The following is a 19372-nucleotide window of genomic DNA, read 5'->3' as shown; positions in this document are numbered from 1 at the left end:
AGCAGTAAATATAGTATTAATGGCAATAAATACAGTGAAATGAGATCTCTCTGAAAGAATACAAAAAATAGAAACACTTGGAAACAAGAGGGCAAAATGTCAACCCTAGATCTGAAATGGAAACTAATACAGTCAAATTCCTTTACGATACTGGTACATGGGGAAATGAGTAACTCGTATCTTACAAATAAATGTATAACTTTGAGCTTCACCTTTCTGGGAAGTTTAAGGGTCATTATTTGATCCACAGATCTCTAAACCCTATAACATGTACTGGGGATTGAAACAGAGAAAGTGATCAGAAAGTGATTGCCAAAGCAAAGAAGTGCTTTTTATTCCTCAACATTTGTGATCTTCGTGGTGTCCTACATATTATAAAAGGGCATAATTCCTACACAACTGCATAAAGTCATAAAAATTGATTTTATAAAGTCTCAAGATCATATGTATTCAAAAATACATATAGCTGTGCTTTAGTAAATGAATCCAGCAGTTGAGAGATAGTTTTACCTTTAAGATATATCCAAAGTATATACAGAGGATCCACAAATGTTAACAATTTGTGACCACAATTATCTAGGTTTACATTTGCAAAAAATTGTGTTGGTTTTCAATTTAAAAATTTAAGAAAGTTGTGATTATTGTTCGTTTATCACTTGGGCTCAGAAAAACTAGATGGCTTTAGCTTCTTAGGAAATCTGTGAACTACTCACAAATGAGAAGTCCCACTCTTGATAATTAGAAAAGATAAATTGCTTATAATTCCCAACTGAGAACAGCATGTGCAGTATAAGAAAATGTTTTATTCTGAAACCAAACAAACATTTCTAGAATAGCCCTTGGGATACATAGTCTAATTTCCCTTACCCAAGAGTGAATAAAATAAGTGGCATACCTGAACAGTATACACCTGTATACCAATATGTGTACTTCATTACTGAGAGGTGAAACATTCCTATTTAAAGATAGGCAAAATATACACTTAAAAGTGTATACTGCCATATAGTTTCTAACTTCATTCCAACATAAACCATTTATCGATATATACTGGATTCAAAAGGATTAAACACACAAAAGAGATAAATGTTACATGCAAAATTCATTGTTCCAACGTGAAACACTAGGTCTATTTTTCTTCATAAAAACTGCACATCCGTTTAATTTAGTTAACAGAAAGAAAATGCACACTTAAAGATGTTGTTATAACCTTCTAATAATGCAAGTCTATATCAAAGGCACTTCAGCAGAGCACTAATTTCTTAACCTTTTCCAAGTCATTTTCATTCATGCTGTTTTAATGTAGCTTTTTGTATATGACCAATAAGAAGTCTCCTCTAATTGTGAGCCTTATCCTTACTCAAAAAAATAGTGATAATAATAAGCCTAGATATTACCCAAAACATTTATCTCTTCTATGGATTAAAGTACTATATAGAAAACATTTGCCTAGATCTTTATGTTCTTTGGGTTAACACAGAAAGGCAGGAGAGATGTCTGACAAGTTAGATGTTTCAGAAGTGGTTACCAAAAAAAAAAAATTGGCTGAAGTCTACTATCTTGCAGGAAAAAGCTGTGTTTTATTTTACATCTATCTACAATTTTACTAAAGCTAAGGTGGCTATTTTGGTTCTTTCAACTTGTTTACTTGGCGTGGGTCCCTACGTTGCTCCCATGTTGAATAGTAGCGAATGAGAAATAAAGCAATTTAATTTCATTTTTCCCCAAGGGAAAGGTAAAGATGCTTCAGACATTTGCCTTCATGGAAATTTTAACAGAAGTGGGATGAGCTGAATTTAATTAACAGCTTTGATTTTTAGAACATCTCAATGATAATTCAGTAAAGACACTTATAGTTAAAAACAGCTGTTGAACATGTTTGTGTTCACACTGATTCTTTGCTATGATGCTTTCAAAACTGGGGGAAAAAATGTTGCAAATGTTACAAGTGATTTAAGGAAAACTTTTCCTCTGAAATTTTTTCATCAAATATCTTTTATGAATGTCAACATCTGGATAGACAACTAATTTTCTGAAGGTATTTTTGCACCTCAGGAGAAGGGCATTTCTTTTTCTGCTCATCAACATTTAAAAAAGTGTTTATTGCCTTTATCTCCTCATATTTAGTTAATATTTTGGTGTATAAGAAACTTTCACATTATTTTTAAAAAAATCAAGTTTGATACCCTTTAAGTGACTAAGTTTTATTTTTTGGAATAAAAGAACTGATTTTACCCTACAAGTATCAGTGAGCCTTAAAGTCACAGATTTTTCTTTTTTTTTTTTTCGGATTAGTAAAATGTTTTCCTTGACAGTTAAGCTCACCTCATTTTTGAGGGGGGAGGGAAAAAAATTTAAAATAATTCCATATCAGAGCATTCATTCTCAAACTTCTAAATAACAAATTAATACTTTATTTATTCTGTGAAGTTATATCCAAAAATAACTAAGAAGATGACAACTCTAATGACCAAGTAGCTTTTTGCCTATCTTATGTGAGTGTAGGATTTACTTTCGGGATGATACAATACACACGCTGTTTATCTCAAAGAAAATGTCGTTTGGTCTTTAAACTGTAGAATAACATCAGTCCAGAACATTTATCAAGTTATTTTCAAGGATAGAGAGAGGGGAACATAATTTGTAACATTTTACAAGAATATGACACCTGAAGACGACAGTTTCATTTCTCAATGTTCCACAGGGTAGTCATCGAGGCAGACGCAACATTTTGGAAGCAACTTTAGGAGTACAGGTTTCACTAAGTTGTTTTTAAGAGAGTCTGGGCTAAACTGGCTGACTGAGCAACATTTTCAGATAGCTAACATCTCGACACTATTTTACATGTTGAAAACTTTGATATTTAAAATTCATCACCCAAAAATAAATGACAAGAATAGGACAGAAAAAGCTTCCCTTCATATCTTTCTCTCTGATTACTGAATAACCGATTTACTATTTACTCTGCTTGAGACATGTCCAGGGACCATAAGATTGCTCAGGCTCAACCTCTTTTGAAGTTCATACCGCAATTTACAATAAGGAGCCAGAATAAACAGCACGAAACAGCAGAGACACAAACACCCTCGAAGTTAATTTATGGGAATCAGCGGGCGTTCCTCTCGCTTTTTCCAGATATTTGTCTTGCTATCTCTTTTGGCTAGTGGTGGTCTGCCCCTTTTTTTAGTGGGGGATGTATTGGCTTCCAAATCTTCAACAGTGCTTTTTCTTCCCGGGGACTCTTCCCCAGGGTGCTCCATGATCACTCCGCTCCCTCCATCTAGGATGTGCCTTAAAGCTGGGTCCTCAGGGGAGCAGACGGTAGTTCCACTCTCACTGCTACTCAGGTCTAAATCTTCTAAGTAAAGAATCTTGGGCTGATGCATGCTTTTGATGAATGTTTTCTCCCTCTCAAGCTTTCTACTCGAGTGATGCTCATTCATGTCCACCCCGGAGTCCAGGCTGGTGTCATTGCTCTGGGCTCTCTTGCCCTTTTTCAGGTCTATAAAGGAGTGCCTCACTTGGGCAACTGGCTTTCCATCAAGAGACACAAACCAGGCTCTGGGATGGGGAGAGGGCTTTCCTTTGGATAGCTCCAGAAGGGTCTGTTCTGAAATTCCTTGAAGCTCTGATGAAAATGGAGTCATTACAACAGCTTCATTTAGTGTTCCAGGAACAGAGACGGATTCCAGTAAGCTGTTCGAATATCGGCTCCAATCTGAAGTCTGGGATGGCAAGCTCTGTTGACCTTCAAGTACAGTGTCTTCTTCTCTGGCATCTGGGGGCTGTGTGTGAGAATGCATTGGCATTTTGGGCAATGTCTGTGTGAAGTTCTCTCTGTTCACTGGCTCCATCAATTGGCCATAGACTAACTGTCCCTTTCTTGGCAAAGTAGCTGACTTAGCAGTATGTAACTGCTCTGGAGTGGAGAAAAGGTCAGATGTCTGAAGGATGGCAATTGGCTGGCTGTAGATATGCATAAGCTGTTCAGGAATGTGGGAATGCCCATACACTTCCTCATTCCCTGTGAGGTACCTCTTTTCCTCTTGAGCATCACCTAAAGATGAAGCTAGATTGCTGTTAATATGTTTAGGTTGTTTGGACCCTACAATGGGCTCCAAAGACTGTGTTGGGTTTCTTGAGTAATTATTTTGATTGCCTGATAGAAATGAAACATCCTCAGTGTAGATTTTAAAATTGTCCCGAGTTTTTACCATGGAAACTCTTTCTTCTGCTTCTGTCTTGGAAGGTTCCTTTTTTTGAGGACTATATGAGTTTTTGACATTGAATAACTGCGACTTGTCCTCAGATTTTAATGCAACTTTGACTGAACTGATGTGATTTATGTGTGTGGTTGAAGTTGTCTGGTCTCTCTTGAGGATCTCAAGTTTAGTGATATTTCTTTCTCTTTTCTGTGGAGTACCACACTTATCCCTAGAGTAGAAGAAAAGGCAAAATATTTAAAAGTTATAATCTAGAAGGTTCATTTTTTAAAAAAATCACAATATGCACATCATATATATATACAATGCTACTGTTAGAATATATCCAAATTTATTTTTAATCTACATTAAAGATTAAACTATTTCTACAAGTAAACTTTGTAATGCATAGAATATAATGAAATGATACTATAATTTGATATTTTTCTGTTTATACACAATGATCAATGTTGTTCTTACCTGCAATAACAGAGTAGTACAGCAAAAAATCCAACGACAATGACTATTGTTCCTCCTAATATGGCTGTAAGAAACACTGTGTGGTAGGCAGTTACATCTTTGGAATCTTCATTTATACCTGAACCTACAAGATTCAATATAAACAAAACAAGGAGAAAATACATCATTTTAGATCAAATTTTAACTATGTCCTGTCCTGGGTGAGGTAGATTGAGTATGTGCATACACTTGACTACTTTTGTTTGCTCCTCTCCCAGGGCAGAGACCTCCCTGTAGATGAAGTATCCATTCCCTACATTTCAGGCTTAATCAACTGACTGACTTTGACCAGTGAAATGTGAGCACTTCAAATGAGGCTGCATGGTTTGACACTGCCGTCTTGCTAAGGTCCTCTAATATGTGAATACTTTATCCCGAAGTCACTACTCCTTCAGCCTGGAGTCTGGACTAATAGATGCTGAACTGAACCAAGCCAAGCACAACAGTACAGCAGCCAACCCAAATCACTCATGAAAAGCCAGCAGCAGATAAATGTTTGCTACTGCTAGCCACTGAGATAGCAGGGTTGTTCATTACTGCAGCAATGGCTGATTATCACAGCAAAACATTTGGTAAAATAAACTGGGAAAAAATAATTTGGGCTTTGTGCAAGGAAAATTTTGAGACAGAATGTTGGTAGTGAGTGTTGATTACTAGTTGCATTTTATTTTTTAAAAAAATTTTAAAGATAAATTCAATAAAGAATTTGCCAAAGCAAGCAGGGATATAAAGAATAAAGGAAATACAAAAATGCTGGGACTTGAAGGATTAAAAGTTGCAACTCCTTGCACCGGGCTATAGAATAAAGACAAGCATGACCTCAGGTAAGCCAAGTGCCGCAGAGGCATAACTGACTCACTATCCTCCTGTTATGAAGGTACACACATATAGGAGAATACTTCAAAAAATTCATGGAAAAACAGAATTGAAATAATATGAATTTCTGAAGACTCCTCATAAAAAAGCTATTGTGATAAGCTTTACTGCAGTGCAAGCTGGCTAATACACTAGGATGATAAAGTGTAGGCTATTCAGATTCTGCATAAAAATGAATGCTATTAGGCAACTAATTGAGATAATCTGCTTCAATATCACTACGACTTCATTTTGCTCAAAAACGTGTATAATAAGTCTTTTCATCAGTATCGACTAGATTCCATATGTATACAGGGTGATAGAGTGACCAGAGTGTTGGGACAACTGGTTTTCTGGTCATCTCTACCATGAGGAAACATCCAGTACTCCACCGAGGACACTGGAAGAGACTGAGGTATCACCAGGTTTTTAAGTCTATCCTTTAAATTTTGTATCATCTGATTTGACAAAAATCAGTAATCATAATAGTAATGCTAAAAGGTTTAGAGAAAGAGCATTATGGTTATGCATATAGACTTTGTAGCCAGAGTGTGTGAATTGGAATCCTGGCCTCGGCATTTATTTTTATGTGGTCTTGGGCAAGTTTCATTTCTTTGTATGTCAGTTCCCTCATCTGTAAAGCAGTAATAACAGCCATACCTAACCCACGTGGGGTGTTGTTAATTAAATGAGTTAATACTTGCGATTATTAACACAAATTAATACTTGTGAGACAGAGCCTGGCTCATGATAAGAACTCAATAATTGTTAGCTACACTACAACACTTTTGTTGTTGAATGAAGCTTCAAGGTTATCTAAGAACAGGCATTCTAGTATTGGCCACGGTTTCACATATGGTGATTGATAATAAAGCTTATATCATACCCAACAGGCAAACAAATACAGCACAAATACACAATATGAAATTTCTTCAAACAAAACAGAAATAAGAGAAACCTAATCCTATCTGCAAATTCTTATGTAGGATCAAGAGCTGCATCAGAATAAAGTTTGATTACAACAGGTGAAATGCAACTTCTGCTCCTAAGTATATATAAATGTATTTCCACAATGAAGTAATGCTAATAATTTTCACGGCACAGGATTCCAACAGAACTCGCTTTTGGAAACAGGAGGTTGATACTGTTGGATTTGCCCCAAATCCTGTATATATGACAGCAGCAAAAAATTATGCATCTGCCTGTGTGCTTGTACGTGTACACGTGCATGCCTAGAAGGGGTCAGAAAGGTAGAAAATTACAATGTTTTCATTCAAATATATTTGGAAACGCATTAATTAACACTTGTTTATTAAACTACACTCAGCCATCTACTTTCCTACAGCAGTCTGAAAAACTACTTTTAATCTCTTGTACTTAACATTTTTCTCAAGGAATTCTAGAATTCTATTTAAAATTTAATTTAAAAAACAAAGTATATTATTAACCAAATTATAACTAAAGTAGTTTCAGCATGCCAGACACTCACTAGCCCATCATAGGAGCAATTTTGATTTTATAGTAACACATCCTGCAATGTTTAGGGACATTAGGGATTGTGACATAATAAAAAATATATATTTGGTCTCTGTCCCTGTTTTCTGGCATAGAACTCCTAAATCCCTTAGACTTGCCTGAGCAGTAGGGGTGCTAGGAATATCATTTGTTCTAATATTTGATCTTTGACCCCAGTTCCTGACACAGAGCTCCTAAATCCCTTGGAAGTTCCTGGGTAATAGGGGAATATTTTGTTCTCATGAGGTGACTCTTGGTGGGCTCCTGGATGGGGGCTGGTCACCAGAAAGACCAAGCCATGATTATAAGCTTGGAGCTTTCAACCCCATACCCCAACCTGCAAGAAGGGGAGAGGGGCCGGAGATTGTGTTAATAGTCAATCATGCCTACTTAATGAAGCCTCCATAAAAACCACAGGGTTTGGAGAGCTTCCAGGCTGTTGTACACCAGCTCTATGAGACAGAAGCTCTTGCACTCAGGACCCTTACAGAGAGACCTATGGAGTTCATGAAGGCAAGAGAAGCTTCAATGAGAGAAAGAAGGGACCTCTCTGACCATTTTGGGCCCAAGCCACTTCAAGGCTGGCCATGGTGAGCACATGGAGCAAGAGCTGCTGCTGTGCCCTTTGTGTGAAGTTGCTTGGAGATTGCAGAGGAGAGCAGGGCCTTGGTGGACCCCAGGCCAGCAAGACCACTGACAGGGTTCCCATGGACCCACATAGGAGTGAGGGGACACTCAGAGGCCAGTGAGTCATCTCAAGGGACTGGAACACAGCCTCCCCGTGGGAAGTATCTGGAGTGCAGGGGGTGGGGGAGACTGGTCCACTGGAGGAACATTGGGGCATAGTATGGACAGTTGATCGCCCTCCAATCAGCACAGGCCCTCTCAGTGTAAACTGGTCAGGAGTACAGATCTGCAGGGGGTGCAGTTCACTGAAAAGACTCAGGTCCAGACCAGAATTTCCACACAACTCAGGTGTACCATAACTCGCAAGACCCAGAAGTATGTACAAGGTCAACCATTAAAACCTGAGCTGCACAAAACGCCTTCCCCAGAGAATCAGCAGCAAAGCAACAATTTAGCTCAACCACAGGGCTCAAGTGCTGGTTCCCACAGGAATTTCCCCCATTTTAGAAGTAAGCAAAGGACAACAAATTAGTTCCAGTGCAGAGTTTAAGTGGTGGGAGTAGCTAATAATCCAACACAGAACTGAAAGAAAACACAAAACACCCACAGATCAGAGACAAAGTTCTGATACTAACCAGTAAAGGTCTAACACCACCAAAGAACACCTATAAATCCTAAAAGAGCCAGAAGCCCCCAGGCTCTTGAGCCAGGGTGGGAGGGTTGAGGGTCTCCACCATGCCTCCCTGAAGTCCACACCCAACCCAGAGACAACCGAGCCACTGGAAACCCCTCAGGCTCCCAAGCTGGAGTGGCGGTACCCTCAGGCCTCAGCCACGCCCCACAGCTCTCCACATCCAGGCCAGTGAAGGAACTGGCCATATGCCAGCCCCACCCCCCTCTACCTCCACCTCTGTTTCCCTACCCCTCCCACTGCTCCGCAACATCTTTGAATGTAAAAAAATAAGTAAATAAATTAAACAAGTCACAATGTTTCTCCTAAAAAAAATAAAAACAGAGGAAGAGACAGACCCCAGAGTGCTCTCTTTCTACACATGCACAGAAAAAAGGCAATGTGAGGACATCATGAGGTGACCATTTACAAGGCGGGAAGAGAGACCTCACCAACCCTGACAGCACCCTGATCTTGGACTTCTAGCCTCCAGACTGTAAGAAAATAAATTTCTGTCATGTAAACCACCCAATCTGTGGTATCTTGTTATGACAGCCTGAGCCATCTAATACAAGGGTACTTCAAAAAGTTCACGGAAAAATAGAATTGAAAGATAATACTAATCTTTCCACAAACTTCTGAAGTACCCTTGTACAATATCCAACTCCTTCAATTTAATAAGAGCATACTCAGATTGGTAAGTACATGTTTCAAGCTCCCACAGTTAATTATGGGCAAAGCCAGAGCTACCGTCAACTTATCCATACTTCTAATACAAGGTTCCTTTGACTGATATGCTTGCGGAACAAATTTTTCAAAAGCATCACTAGAAGGTATCTAACGCAGACTAAGTAAGGATTCTATACTTTTATTTTAGTACTCTCTACACAAAATCTTTCCCAATAGATAAGAGGTAACAGAACTTCTACCTGTTTTAGAAAACAATTTTGGCTTTTATAATTCATAAACCCATCTTAAATTGGTTGTTCCAGATATCTCCATAAAACTCAAATGCTCTTTAGGTTATTTTTATTAAACATAAATTTGGTTTAGTTGAGTTGAAATATTAATTATTAACTGTTCTTTTTCATCAATATTTCATTATAGTTGCAAATCTATGATGGGATAAGGCCAGACATCTGGCAAGACTGCATGATATTTTATATCATGAAGAACAAAAGTAACCACCTCTGGTTTCTGAATAAATAATCTCATAAGCACTAAGTTCAAACAGAAACAAAAAGAACATCCCTCTTGATTATACATGGCTAGTGGCTCATATTTCTTCTATTGAAATACTAAATTTTGGCTTCATGGAAAAAAGTCTTATCCTGCATGGTTTAAAATTCAAACGTTGCCAACATGAAATGAAAATAAAAATCAAACTGGATTAAAACTTTTTCCAAAAAAACTGCATTCAAAATAATAGACAGATGTTAGAATGCTGCAGAGAAATGAATGTGAAATGTCATCCATGTCTTTTGGATCAGGGTATGCATTAGGACTATTCCTGACCAGCATGAAACAGCCAGGTAGCAGCTGCCTTTCAGCTGGGAGCCAAAACACTTGATAAACCAAAAAAATCATCTCTGACACATGACTGAACATGGAGGAATAATACATGCATTCAACTTTCATTCCCAAATCTTCACTAAAATGACACAAAAAGTTTTGCTTTGTTTTGATTCTGCAAATACACAAACCTAGAAGGATAAAGGAAAATGAGATAACAAAATGCTGAAGGTAAGAAAGTTGACTGAGCAAAGCTTCCAGTAGGGAAAGCCCAGCAGCGGCTTGATTTACGCTAACAAATACCCAAAAGGCCCAGAAGGTGATACAAGGCTGACAGTGCAACCCAGTCTAGATTAAAGCAGGTTAGAAGACTCTTGTCAAGATTTAATGGATAAAATATGCAATGTTTGAATATTTTGAGAAATTTACACTACTTGATGAATGTAGGATTCTTAGGTAGTTAGCTAGATAATTTGATACCATGTTAAATGTAAGGAAGTAAAACTTATTTCTCCTAGAATATGAATAGATCATCCCTAGTGGACAATTCTCGGTTTTTAGCCACAGTCCCCATCTACCGTCTGTGCAGTGTCAGGCCAATTTTCATTTGGTATATCACCTGTCTTCTCTTGAACACAGTCTGGGGACACTATTGTTCAAGGCCCTTCTTCCTCTCCTGCACCCCCAAGAGGTGTGCCCATGACCCAACAGTGGGCCAATCAGACTCTTCATCCCTAAAATGATCAGGAACAGAATGAGGAAAGGACTGGAAAGGGCTGGAGTCAGTCATCACACAGCAGCAACCTGATAAAGACAGTCAAGCAGGCCTCCACTGGGCCCTCTGTGCTACAAGGATTCCTGCCTTTTACATTTGGTTCTTCTTCCTTTCCTAGGATCCTGAGAACTCCCCATAGCCTTCTAACACATTTTTCTAATTATCCAAAATCTATTTCTGTTGCTGGCAACCAAAAGCTCTAACTGATCTGGGTAGAATTTATCCATGAAAAAAGCAAACTAAGAAAAGAAGAGTAAATTTGAACAAACTTCATTCTTCACAGATTCATTAGACATTGTAGTAATAAGGGACCTTAGAGTTCATAGACTTTAATCTTTTCTTATACACATGGGGAAAAAAAAATGCTCAGCGGTTTCCCACTGTCATACAGCTGGCAAGTTGCAAAGCTCAGAATAAAACTGATGTCTGCTGATATCAATTCCAATATGACTATTTGGATTATTTTTAAAAATTATTTAAATTTTTACAATACCTCTCATTCCTGGAAGTGGAGCTGCTATCCAGTAACCCAAATGTGATGCATCATATGTCCAAATTAAGTGATTGTTATATTCCTTGACCACTCCCTGGCCATGATTTACCCAAGCACCTAATGATAAAGGTAAGTAAAAATACCAGTTAGTTATAGTTATATATCTTTAGAGATGATAGGAGTTTGCTCATGGTCATGAATAGAATATTTTATAGGACTTTTCCAGAGATTATCATGGGAAAATATATATATATCATACTATAATATAGTCCATATTATAATACCTAAAATAATTTGATTTTTTGTGACCAAAGGAAATAAAATAATAAACTAAGGATGCAGATATACTTATTAGAAAAATTATGACTCTCAAATAATGTTTAAATTGTGCATATTGAGTTATCTCTTAAGGATGTAAGTAGTGAAATCCCACTTCATCAACAGGTGATTATTTGTCACCTGTTCTGGGGTTTTGATTAAACACAGTGTATGTTTCAAAGCCTTATTATTTTTTTTTATTAAATACTGTTAACTTTGAAAAAATGCAATCTAATCCAATAAAAGTTTGCCATCCATAGAAAAAAGAATTCAATAAAACCCATACCTTTTATGGAGTTTTATGTATAAATAGCATAAGAAAGCTATCTATAACTTTGGTATATATTTGTATTTTGGTTTAATTAATTTGTTGTGGTGAATTATCTACAACAAGTAAAACAGTGTTTTTAATAAGGAAGAGAAACTTGAAATGATGGGAAGGATTCAATCTATTGCTTTTAAATAGTCACATTAAAATCAAGCATTGCATACATGATAAATCAATTAAAAATTCTGTTGCTTACAGGTACATTAGAGACAAAGGCTTCTGCCAAGAGAATCAGAAACCAGGATTTAACAGCAGATATTCTTCTTTAAAGTGCCTTAAAACAACTCTCTCATTCAACAAGTTAGGAAACTGAGGCCCTTAAAAGACTTGTTCATACAGGTTCTGCTAGTAAATGGACTAGACTCTGAATCCTAGAGCTCATAATCTAATGATCTACAACAGCGTACTCTCATTGTTACTTACATAGTTTCCACTCGTTCTTAAAAACATAGATACATTACTGCTTATCTTCTACAGTGAACATCTGTGTAGTATTTTGGCTTCACAACCCACTCTTCCAAATACAGTGAAATCCCATTTCAAATCCCTTTGAAGATCTACTGCTCCCTATTGTCAGTCCACATAATTACTTTGGGGTTCCATCCCCAGCTCTAACATTCCAAGCCTACATAAATCCATGCATACTTGCAGGCCACAAAGACTGGTTCCAAGATAGGAATGTAAACTCCATTCTACAACTGCAGTGAATCCCAGGGCTCGTGCTATAGTTACTAGGAACAGAATCTCTTCCACTGGCTTTCAACCTAGATAAGTATAAAGTTTACATACAGCACTTACAGCCTTTTTGCCACTCTGAAGGGAAATCCTATCCCAGAAAAGTGCTAACACAGAGGAAACAGATGAGAGAAAAGGAGGAGAGAAACCAAATCCTGTGGAAGTGTCCAGGCGCCATAGCATGCCTCACCCAAAGCAGTCCTTCCTCTGGACTTTTCAGTTGTGGACTGATGCTTTCTTTTATTTTTGTAACTTAGACTCCCACCTTATTTACAAGGAGAACACAAGAATAAAACCAAGGGAAGCTGAGGAGGAAAAAGTGCTTACAGCTGCAATTTAGGGGGCAAAACCAAGGGAACAAAATTTTTAGTACTAAAGTTTTCTTGGGGAAGAGAAATAATCATTCTTTCTTTAATAAAACAATGTTATTTTCTTATAAAACAATGTTATTTATTTTCATTAAATTAGCATACATTTCTTAATTGCCTGAACCAAACTTTATATAAGCTCATATTGCCTATCAAAACAAAAACAAACTCCTAAGAGGAAAAATAACTTTAAAAAAATTTATTTCTGCCTCAAAATGTTGGGGGGCGGGTACAAAAAGTTAAAGGAATGTGAGCAAATAATGCTATTTTTTGGACATATGTATTAGCATCATTTCCTTGCATTCTTGTGTTATATTAATCAAAGTGAGGCCAATTTTGGTCATCAAAGTGCATAAAATTGTAATGTTACAGAAAAACTAGAGCTGTGTCAAATTTCAAAGATAAAACATTCAAATATTTAAAAGAAAAACATTCAAAATATTCAGAACATTTTTACTCAGCTCACATACCCGTGTTCATATCAAATGTCCAAGCAGGTATGCGGTCCCCCACACTTATATCATTTGTATGTAGAAGGGGAAGAGAAACTTGAATAGAGCCATCCACCTTTAATTCTTTTCCTCCAGAATATATTTTCACACATATTGCAGCAAGAGGAGTCAATTCAGTGTTTTCAAAACCTAAAAAAGAGGACAATTTATTAAACTCATATGTAAATAGAGGCTGTAGTTACATAATAAATTATTACAGGTCTAAAATATCTAGTTCTTCTCTTTCACCCAGGGTTATCCATTTTAATATCAAATAGTTACTAGATCCACATTAAGGATTTTAAAAATATAATTTAAAAATATCACATAAATAAACATAGGCTATATACAATGTAACAATGACAAATCAATGAGAGCATAAGTTATCTAATTCTCGGTGTCATCTGATTTAACAGAACATGGTATCTAATGTTTTTAAAAACCTAAAAAGCAACAACCAAAAAAACACATCTTACTAGCATCATACCCAAATAAAGGCTCTCACATTCCACATCATCAATGAAGATACGGATTTGAAACATCTGGCCCTCCACCCAAGGCCATCTGTTTCAGGGAGTACTAGAACCAACAGATCAAGCTATTCTCCTTACAGAAAAAACAATACGATTCAAAATGTAGTTTTTAACAGGTGGGTTTGGCAATTAAACATGAAACAAAATCACTATGCAATATTGTTATTTGATAAAAATTATATGCCTTGATATTTACTTGATTATACTCTTTCAGTTGTATTAATAAACTTAGATTTCAAATATTAATATATATTAGACTACAAAGCATGAAAAGTAAGAGAAAGGGAGATTAATAGAATTGGTTATACTATTTTACCTAAGGTTTTAAGCATCTGATTATGCAATTTATAGTATGCCTTCTTAAATATCAGGAGGTAACCACAGATTTTCTACACTGGGGAAAAAAAAAGCAGAAAGTGCCTTTCTTTTGTTTTTGAAATATTAGCAATGCCAAAAGAAGTTATAACATACACCAGAATACAGTTGGCCAGTTGGCTCAGTTGGTTAGAGCACCGTGTCCTAACACCAAGGTCAAAGGGTTCAAATCCCTGTACAAGCTGGCCACCAAAAAAAAAAAATTATAACATATACTAGAATCACTACAATGAATAAGAACATGGTTATAAAATTACAGTGTTAACTTCTACAAATAATGTGATAATGTTGGATTTTCTAAGTAATTTACTAACATTAGAAATAGATGAAGAAAGTATATTTTTTACATACTATTTGTTTATGGTCTAAAATTTTGAGTCTCTGGCTTCAAAGCTAGAGTTCTGTTTATTCATTTAACAAATAGTTACAAAGCCCCTAATGGCACCATGTATTCATATGGGCCCCAAAGATCCAGTGAATACATTTTCTCTTATACTGCCTGCAATATTTTTCTCACAATCTTCATTACTATTAAAAATTTCATTTTTCACTTCTTTATTCATTGCCAATTTCTACCCCACCTGAATGTGAATGCATGATAATCCAGAAAGGCAACTGATTAGGTGGTCAGGGAAGACCTACTCTCCAAGGAGGGGATGTTTGAGCTGTGGCCAAACAGAAAGGAGCCATCCATGCCAAGACCTCAGAGAAGAGCTTTCCAAGAAGAATAAGTACAAATCCCCCAAATCAGGGGTGATCTTGGCAGGTGAAAGAAAAAAAGAAAGAAAGAAAGAATGCTACACAAATAGAGGGCAGGAGAGAGAGGCACCCGTGTAGGGCCTTGGAAGCCATAGAAAGGAATTCTCATTGTCACTACTGTTATCATCTGGCATATGCATTCTGCTATGAGACAGGACAACTACTGGCTTACTGAAAAATTTCAGTTAAATATAAGAGAATTATCTGCAGTAATTTGTCTGAAACACTAATATCAGATGAGCAAAGTAATGCCCTACATATTTTGTAGACCAGTATACTCGTAAGCAATCCAATGTAAATACAGATCGGGTGTTACATCATCTGTTAAGAAACTGGAATGTATCAAACTCCTTGGGAAAGCCTGCTGGCTGGCTTTCTGAAGTGCTGCTTCGACCCCACCCCCCTCAGCTCTGCAGTCAGTGGCTTCACAAAGTGCTGAGATTGACACCTCATCATTTGAGAGAAAGCCACTCAAAAAAGAAGGAAAAGAGAATGGTGCAATGGAAAAAAGACACTGAAGAATAATGAGATGGAGAAAAGAAACCTTTTATAAAAGAAGACTTTTATATTGACAGAACTCTAGAACTGTACAATCCAAGAGAGTAGCCACCAGCTGTGTGTGGTTATTTAAATTTAAATCAAGTTCCTCAGTGCCCTAGTCACATTTCAAGAGCTCAACAGCCACACGTGGCTAGGAGCTATTATGTTAGAGCAGAAGAACATTCTCATTTGGCAGCGCTGCTCTAGAACTTTTTTAATGATAGCAGCATTCTGAGGAAAATCAAAACATTTAATGAATAATCTCAAAAGCAGGAATAGAGGAATGTTGGAGGGGTGGGCAGAGCTTATTATGACTCCTTCCTACTGAATCTAATGAGTCTTGTCCACAAACACTTTCTAGCACAACGTGAGCTTCATTTGTACCATTCTGTATTGGTACCATTCTTGTAAATGTTTTTATTTTGAGCATCCTGTAACTTACATTGGAAAATCTTGGCAGGTGTCTTAGATGGTCTTCCTTAAGAAGCAGACCCTGAGATAACAATATGAGTGCAAATTGTTTGTTTGGGAGGTAATCTCAGGAAGCACCTACCACTAAGGGAGTGGAAGCACGATACAGAGGGAAGGAAGGCAGCACAGGACGTGTTAATGAGGAGGTTATCACTATGGCAACTCCAACGCAGTCACACTGGGAACAGAAGCTGGCTCAGAGTTGTCCTAACCAAGGCAAGGAAACTGGAGTATTTATGTACCAACTCACCTACCATTGGTTGAGTACTTGCCTCATGGGAGGGCCAAGCCTGCTTCCTGGACCAGGTTTAAAAAAAAAAAAAAAACCTATCTAACTAAAACAACTATTTGCCCTTATTACTTTCATTTCTGGCTCTTCTCCCAAATAAGGTGAGCGAAAATTTGACACAACTGAAACCATCAAAATTATAGATTGTCTGAGGTGGTTTTAAACCGCGGTGTTTCAATTATGTTGCAACAACTAGTTAGAAACTATGGAACAAGTGTGGATGTAGTGGGAATACAGACTGTTTTATCACGGATGTATTCTTAAATGAATGTAAAATCCCATCATTCCCTTTACTTTTAAATCATGACAGCCATATAAATATATCAGAGCTGGTGACTCTGGAATATGTATGAATTTCTTTAAATCAAATTTTCATTTTAAATGAATTTTTTTAACTTGCAAAGTTGTACAATAATCATAACTATTCTCTATACCTTGCTTTCAAATGAAATTTAATGACTTTAAATAAAATTAAATGACATTCCCATTAATTCGAAATAATGTATGCTAAAGACTCTGGTATAATCTTTCTTTCCTTCACTGGATAATAGGGAATTGCATATAAATATTTTAATAACTACATTTGTTTCAAAAGTGACATGTACTGTCTAGCTTAAATTAAGATATGACTTAGGTACTAATGTTTCTTATAAATATGATTGATTATATTATGTAAAAATTAATACCTGGTTTAGTGAGAGTAATTCCAGTTGTATACAGAAAATTGTCCACTTTCAAAAATTGTTGTAGAACTGTAAGATAGCCGGTCACATTGCTGATATGATGGTTGTCAGGAAGTTTAATTAAGTCTTTTGAAAACTGAACGCTTGGTTGAGATTTGGCATCTGGAAAAAGTAAACTTTGTTAACAGATAAATGCATATTAATCACAGCATCATTGGTCAGGACATTTTACTTTAAAGGAAGTAGTTATTTCTAAACATCACTAACATTTCCTCATATAATTATTATTTTAAACTCAGAACTGACTAAATAAAAAATTTTCCTTTCTTTAGATCACACGAGGCACCTCTGTACTAACGACTGCTTAATTCTGCTGCCCACAATTTATTCACTCTTTTTCAGGTTTCACTATAGGGAACCACATGCTGACCATTTTTAGACCATATGGTTCACCTGAGCCTTCATTTCTGTAATGTGAGTAGAGTTGGTAGTGCATGGCAGAATGGGCTGAAACCAATCAAAAGCATCTCATTATTCTCTTGGCCAAAGTGATTTGCTCAATGATGGGCCTTTTCCCTAGCACAGTTAATAGGATGCAATGTGAGTTTTGCTTGGACTTCGGTTTTGCTTTTTCTCCCACTGCATTTTACCTGAGCGGATATCTATCTGGAGTTGCAATAGCCATCTTATGACAAAAAATGAGGACTTGTTTGAAAATTGAAGTGTTTTATTTATTGCAATATTCAAAGTGTTGAGAAATGGAGAAAGAAAAACTAGTTTTCAATTATTTTGACTGAAGTCCAGATCAAGTCATGTCTAAAGTTGGTCCTACTCCTACACGTATCTATTATTTGAGAAATCAATGAATGTTTCCTTTGAGCTAGTTTAAGACTGGGTTTTCAGCAACTTGCAGCAGAAAGTGTCTTTGATGATATTCAGCCACATACATAAGTGCGTAGGTTTCTGTATCAGATAACTAAGCACGCATTGAAACTCTTCCAAATGCCAAGTACTCAATTTGTACATATTTCATTTCAGTAACTGTGAATTGACTATCTTCTAACATTATTAAGTGGAAACTTAGTGACTGTACTAATATTTCTGTGATCAACACATCAACTTATTAAAACTAAAATTTATCAGAAACATCAGCTTTTGCTTTGCACTTTAATAAGATCACTAATTAAGACAGAAGCAATCAGTTAAATTATTAGGATAAAAAATTATCAATTTTTAAGGAGTTGCATGACAATAAATGATAAACAAAATAATGTACAATAATTCTTTAAATTAGTTCGTAGCTTTACATACAAAAAATACCTGAAAAATAGTTAAGAAAAATGATATACATTCCTATTTGATTAAGTTATTTGAGGGTACAATCTAATAACCTTTTAATCACTTACAGGTACTATCTACAACTTGCTCTTTTAAAATATGTGGCTTAACGACCTTGAAGATACAAATTTCTTACAACTGAAAACATGCACACCAAGCAAAATATCTAGATGAGCTTCTCTACCATTTTGTACATTCTTAATGTTTCCAATTTCTCCTACTCTTTTACCACAAATACATGCACATGGAAACCTAACACATTTTCACTGTACAAACAGAACACTTTCCTGATCAAACATTTTATGGAAGTGAAGAAGCAAGGATATACATTTTCTATGGAAAGATTTAACATCAGAAACATCCAGGGCCGGCCCCATGGCTCACTCGGGAGAGTGCGGCGCTGGGAGCACAGCGGTGCTTGGTGCGGGCGACACCAAGCCAAGGGTTACAATCCCCTTACCGGTCACAAAAAAAGAAAAAAAAAAAAAGAAACATCCATCTTTTCCTGTTTGGCCTTACCAGTGGGTCACCTCTTACTTAGGGAAATGAGATGGTAGAAGGAAGTGAGCTGATAACTCAAGAAGTTTTGTCATGCAGACCTGCCAAGGCACGGGTAGTACTGTGCAGACAACTTACTTGGTGCAGTAGCAAAGCAGTGGTACCAGACATGCTCAGTTATCCAGTTCATGTGTTCCAGCAGAAACTATGATTTCTAGTGGCTTTGAAGAGGACAGTATTGGGTAGGAATGTGTCAAAACAAAAAACTGAAGAGAGGCTATGAAGAACCTGATTTCATTAGGGCCCCAGCAGCATAAAATGTAGCCTCTCTCAGCAGACATGTGGTTCCTATCTACTTTCCATACTTCCACAAATGACTGCACATCCGCTGTTATGCCATACACAAGCAAACTCAGTGGCTCAAAATTCTGCCAAATGCTTTGGCATTTCAAGAGTAAGAGACTCTATAATCTCACTCAAC

At 36.7% G+C, this 19372-nt stretch overlaps 1 protein-coding gene across 1 annotated transcript in view; it reads right to left on the bottom strand.

Annotated features, from left to right (window-relative positions):
* Nucleotides 1-3089: 3089 nt before the first annotated feature.
* Nucleotides 3090-19372, bottom strand: part of FAM171B (family with sequence similarity 171 member B) — a 63014-nt gene continuing 46731 nt past the window's right edge. The window contains exons 4-8 of the mRNA XM_063087243.1: nucleotides 17059-17217; nucleotides 13385-13555; nucleotides 11166-11282; nucleotides 4680-4803; nucleotides 3090-4431 (exon numbers count right to left, since the gene is read on the bottom strand). Coding sequence (XP_062943313.1) covers nucleotides 3090-4431; nucleotides 4680-4803; nucleotides 11166-11282; nucleotides 13385-13555; nucleotides 17059-17217 — 1913 coding nt within the window. The remainder of the gene's footprint in view (nucleotides 4432-4679; nucleotides 4804-11165; nucleotides 11283-13384; nucleotides 13556-17058; nucleotides 17218-19372) is intronic.

This window comes from Cynocephalus volans, chromosome 1, assembly GCF_027409185.1.
Source record: "Cynocephalus volans isolate mCynVol1 chromosome 1, mCynVol1.pri, whole genome shotgun sequence".
Classification (NCBI taxonomy): Eukaryota; Metazoa; Chordata; class Mammalia; order Dermoptera; family Cynocephalidae; genus Cynocephalus; species Cynocephalus volans.
The sequence above is the reverse complement of the archived record's forward strand: the minus strand, read 5'-3'. Positions and strand labels throughout refer to the sequence as shown.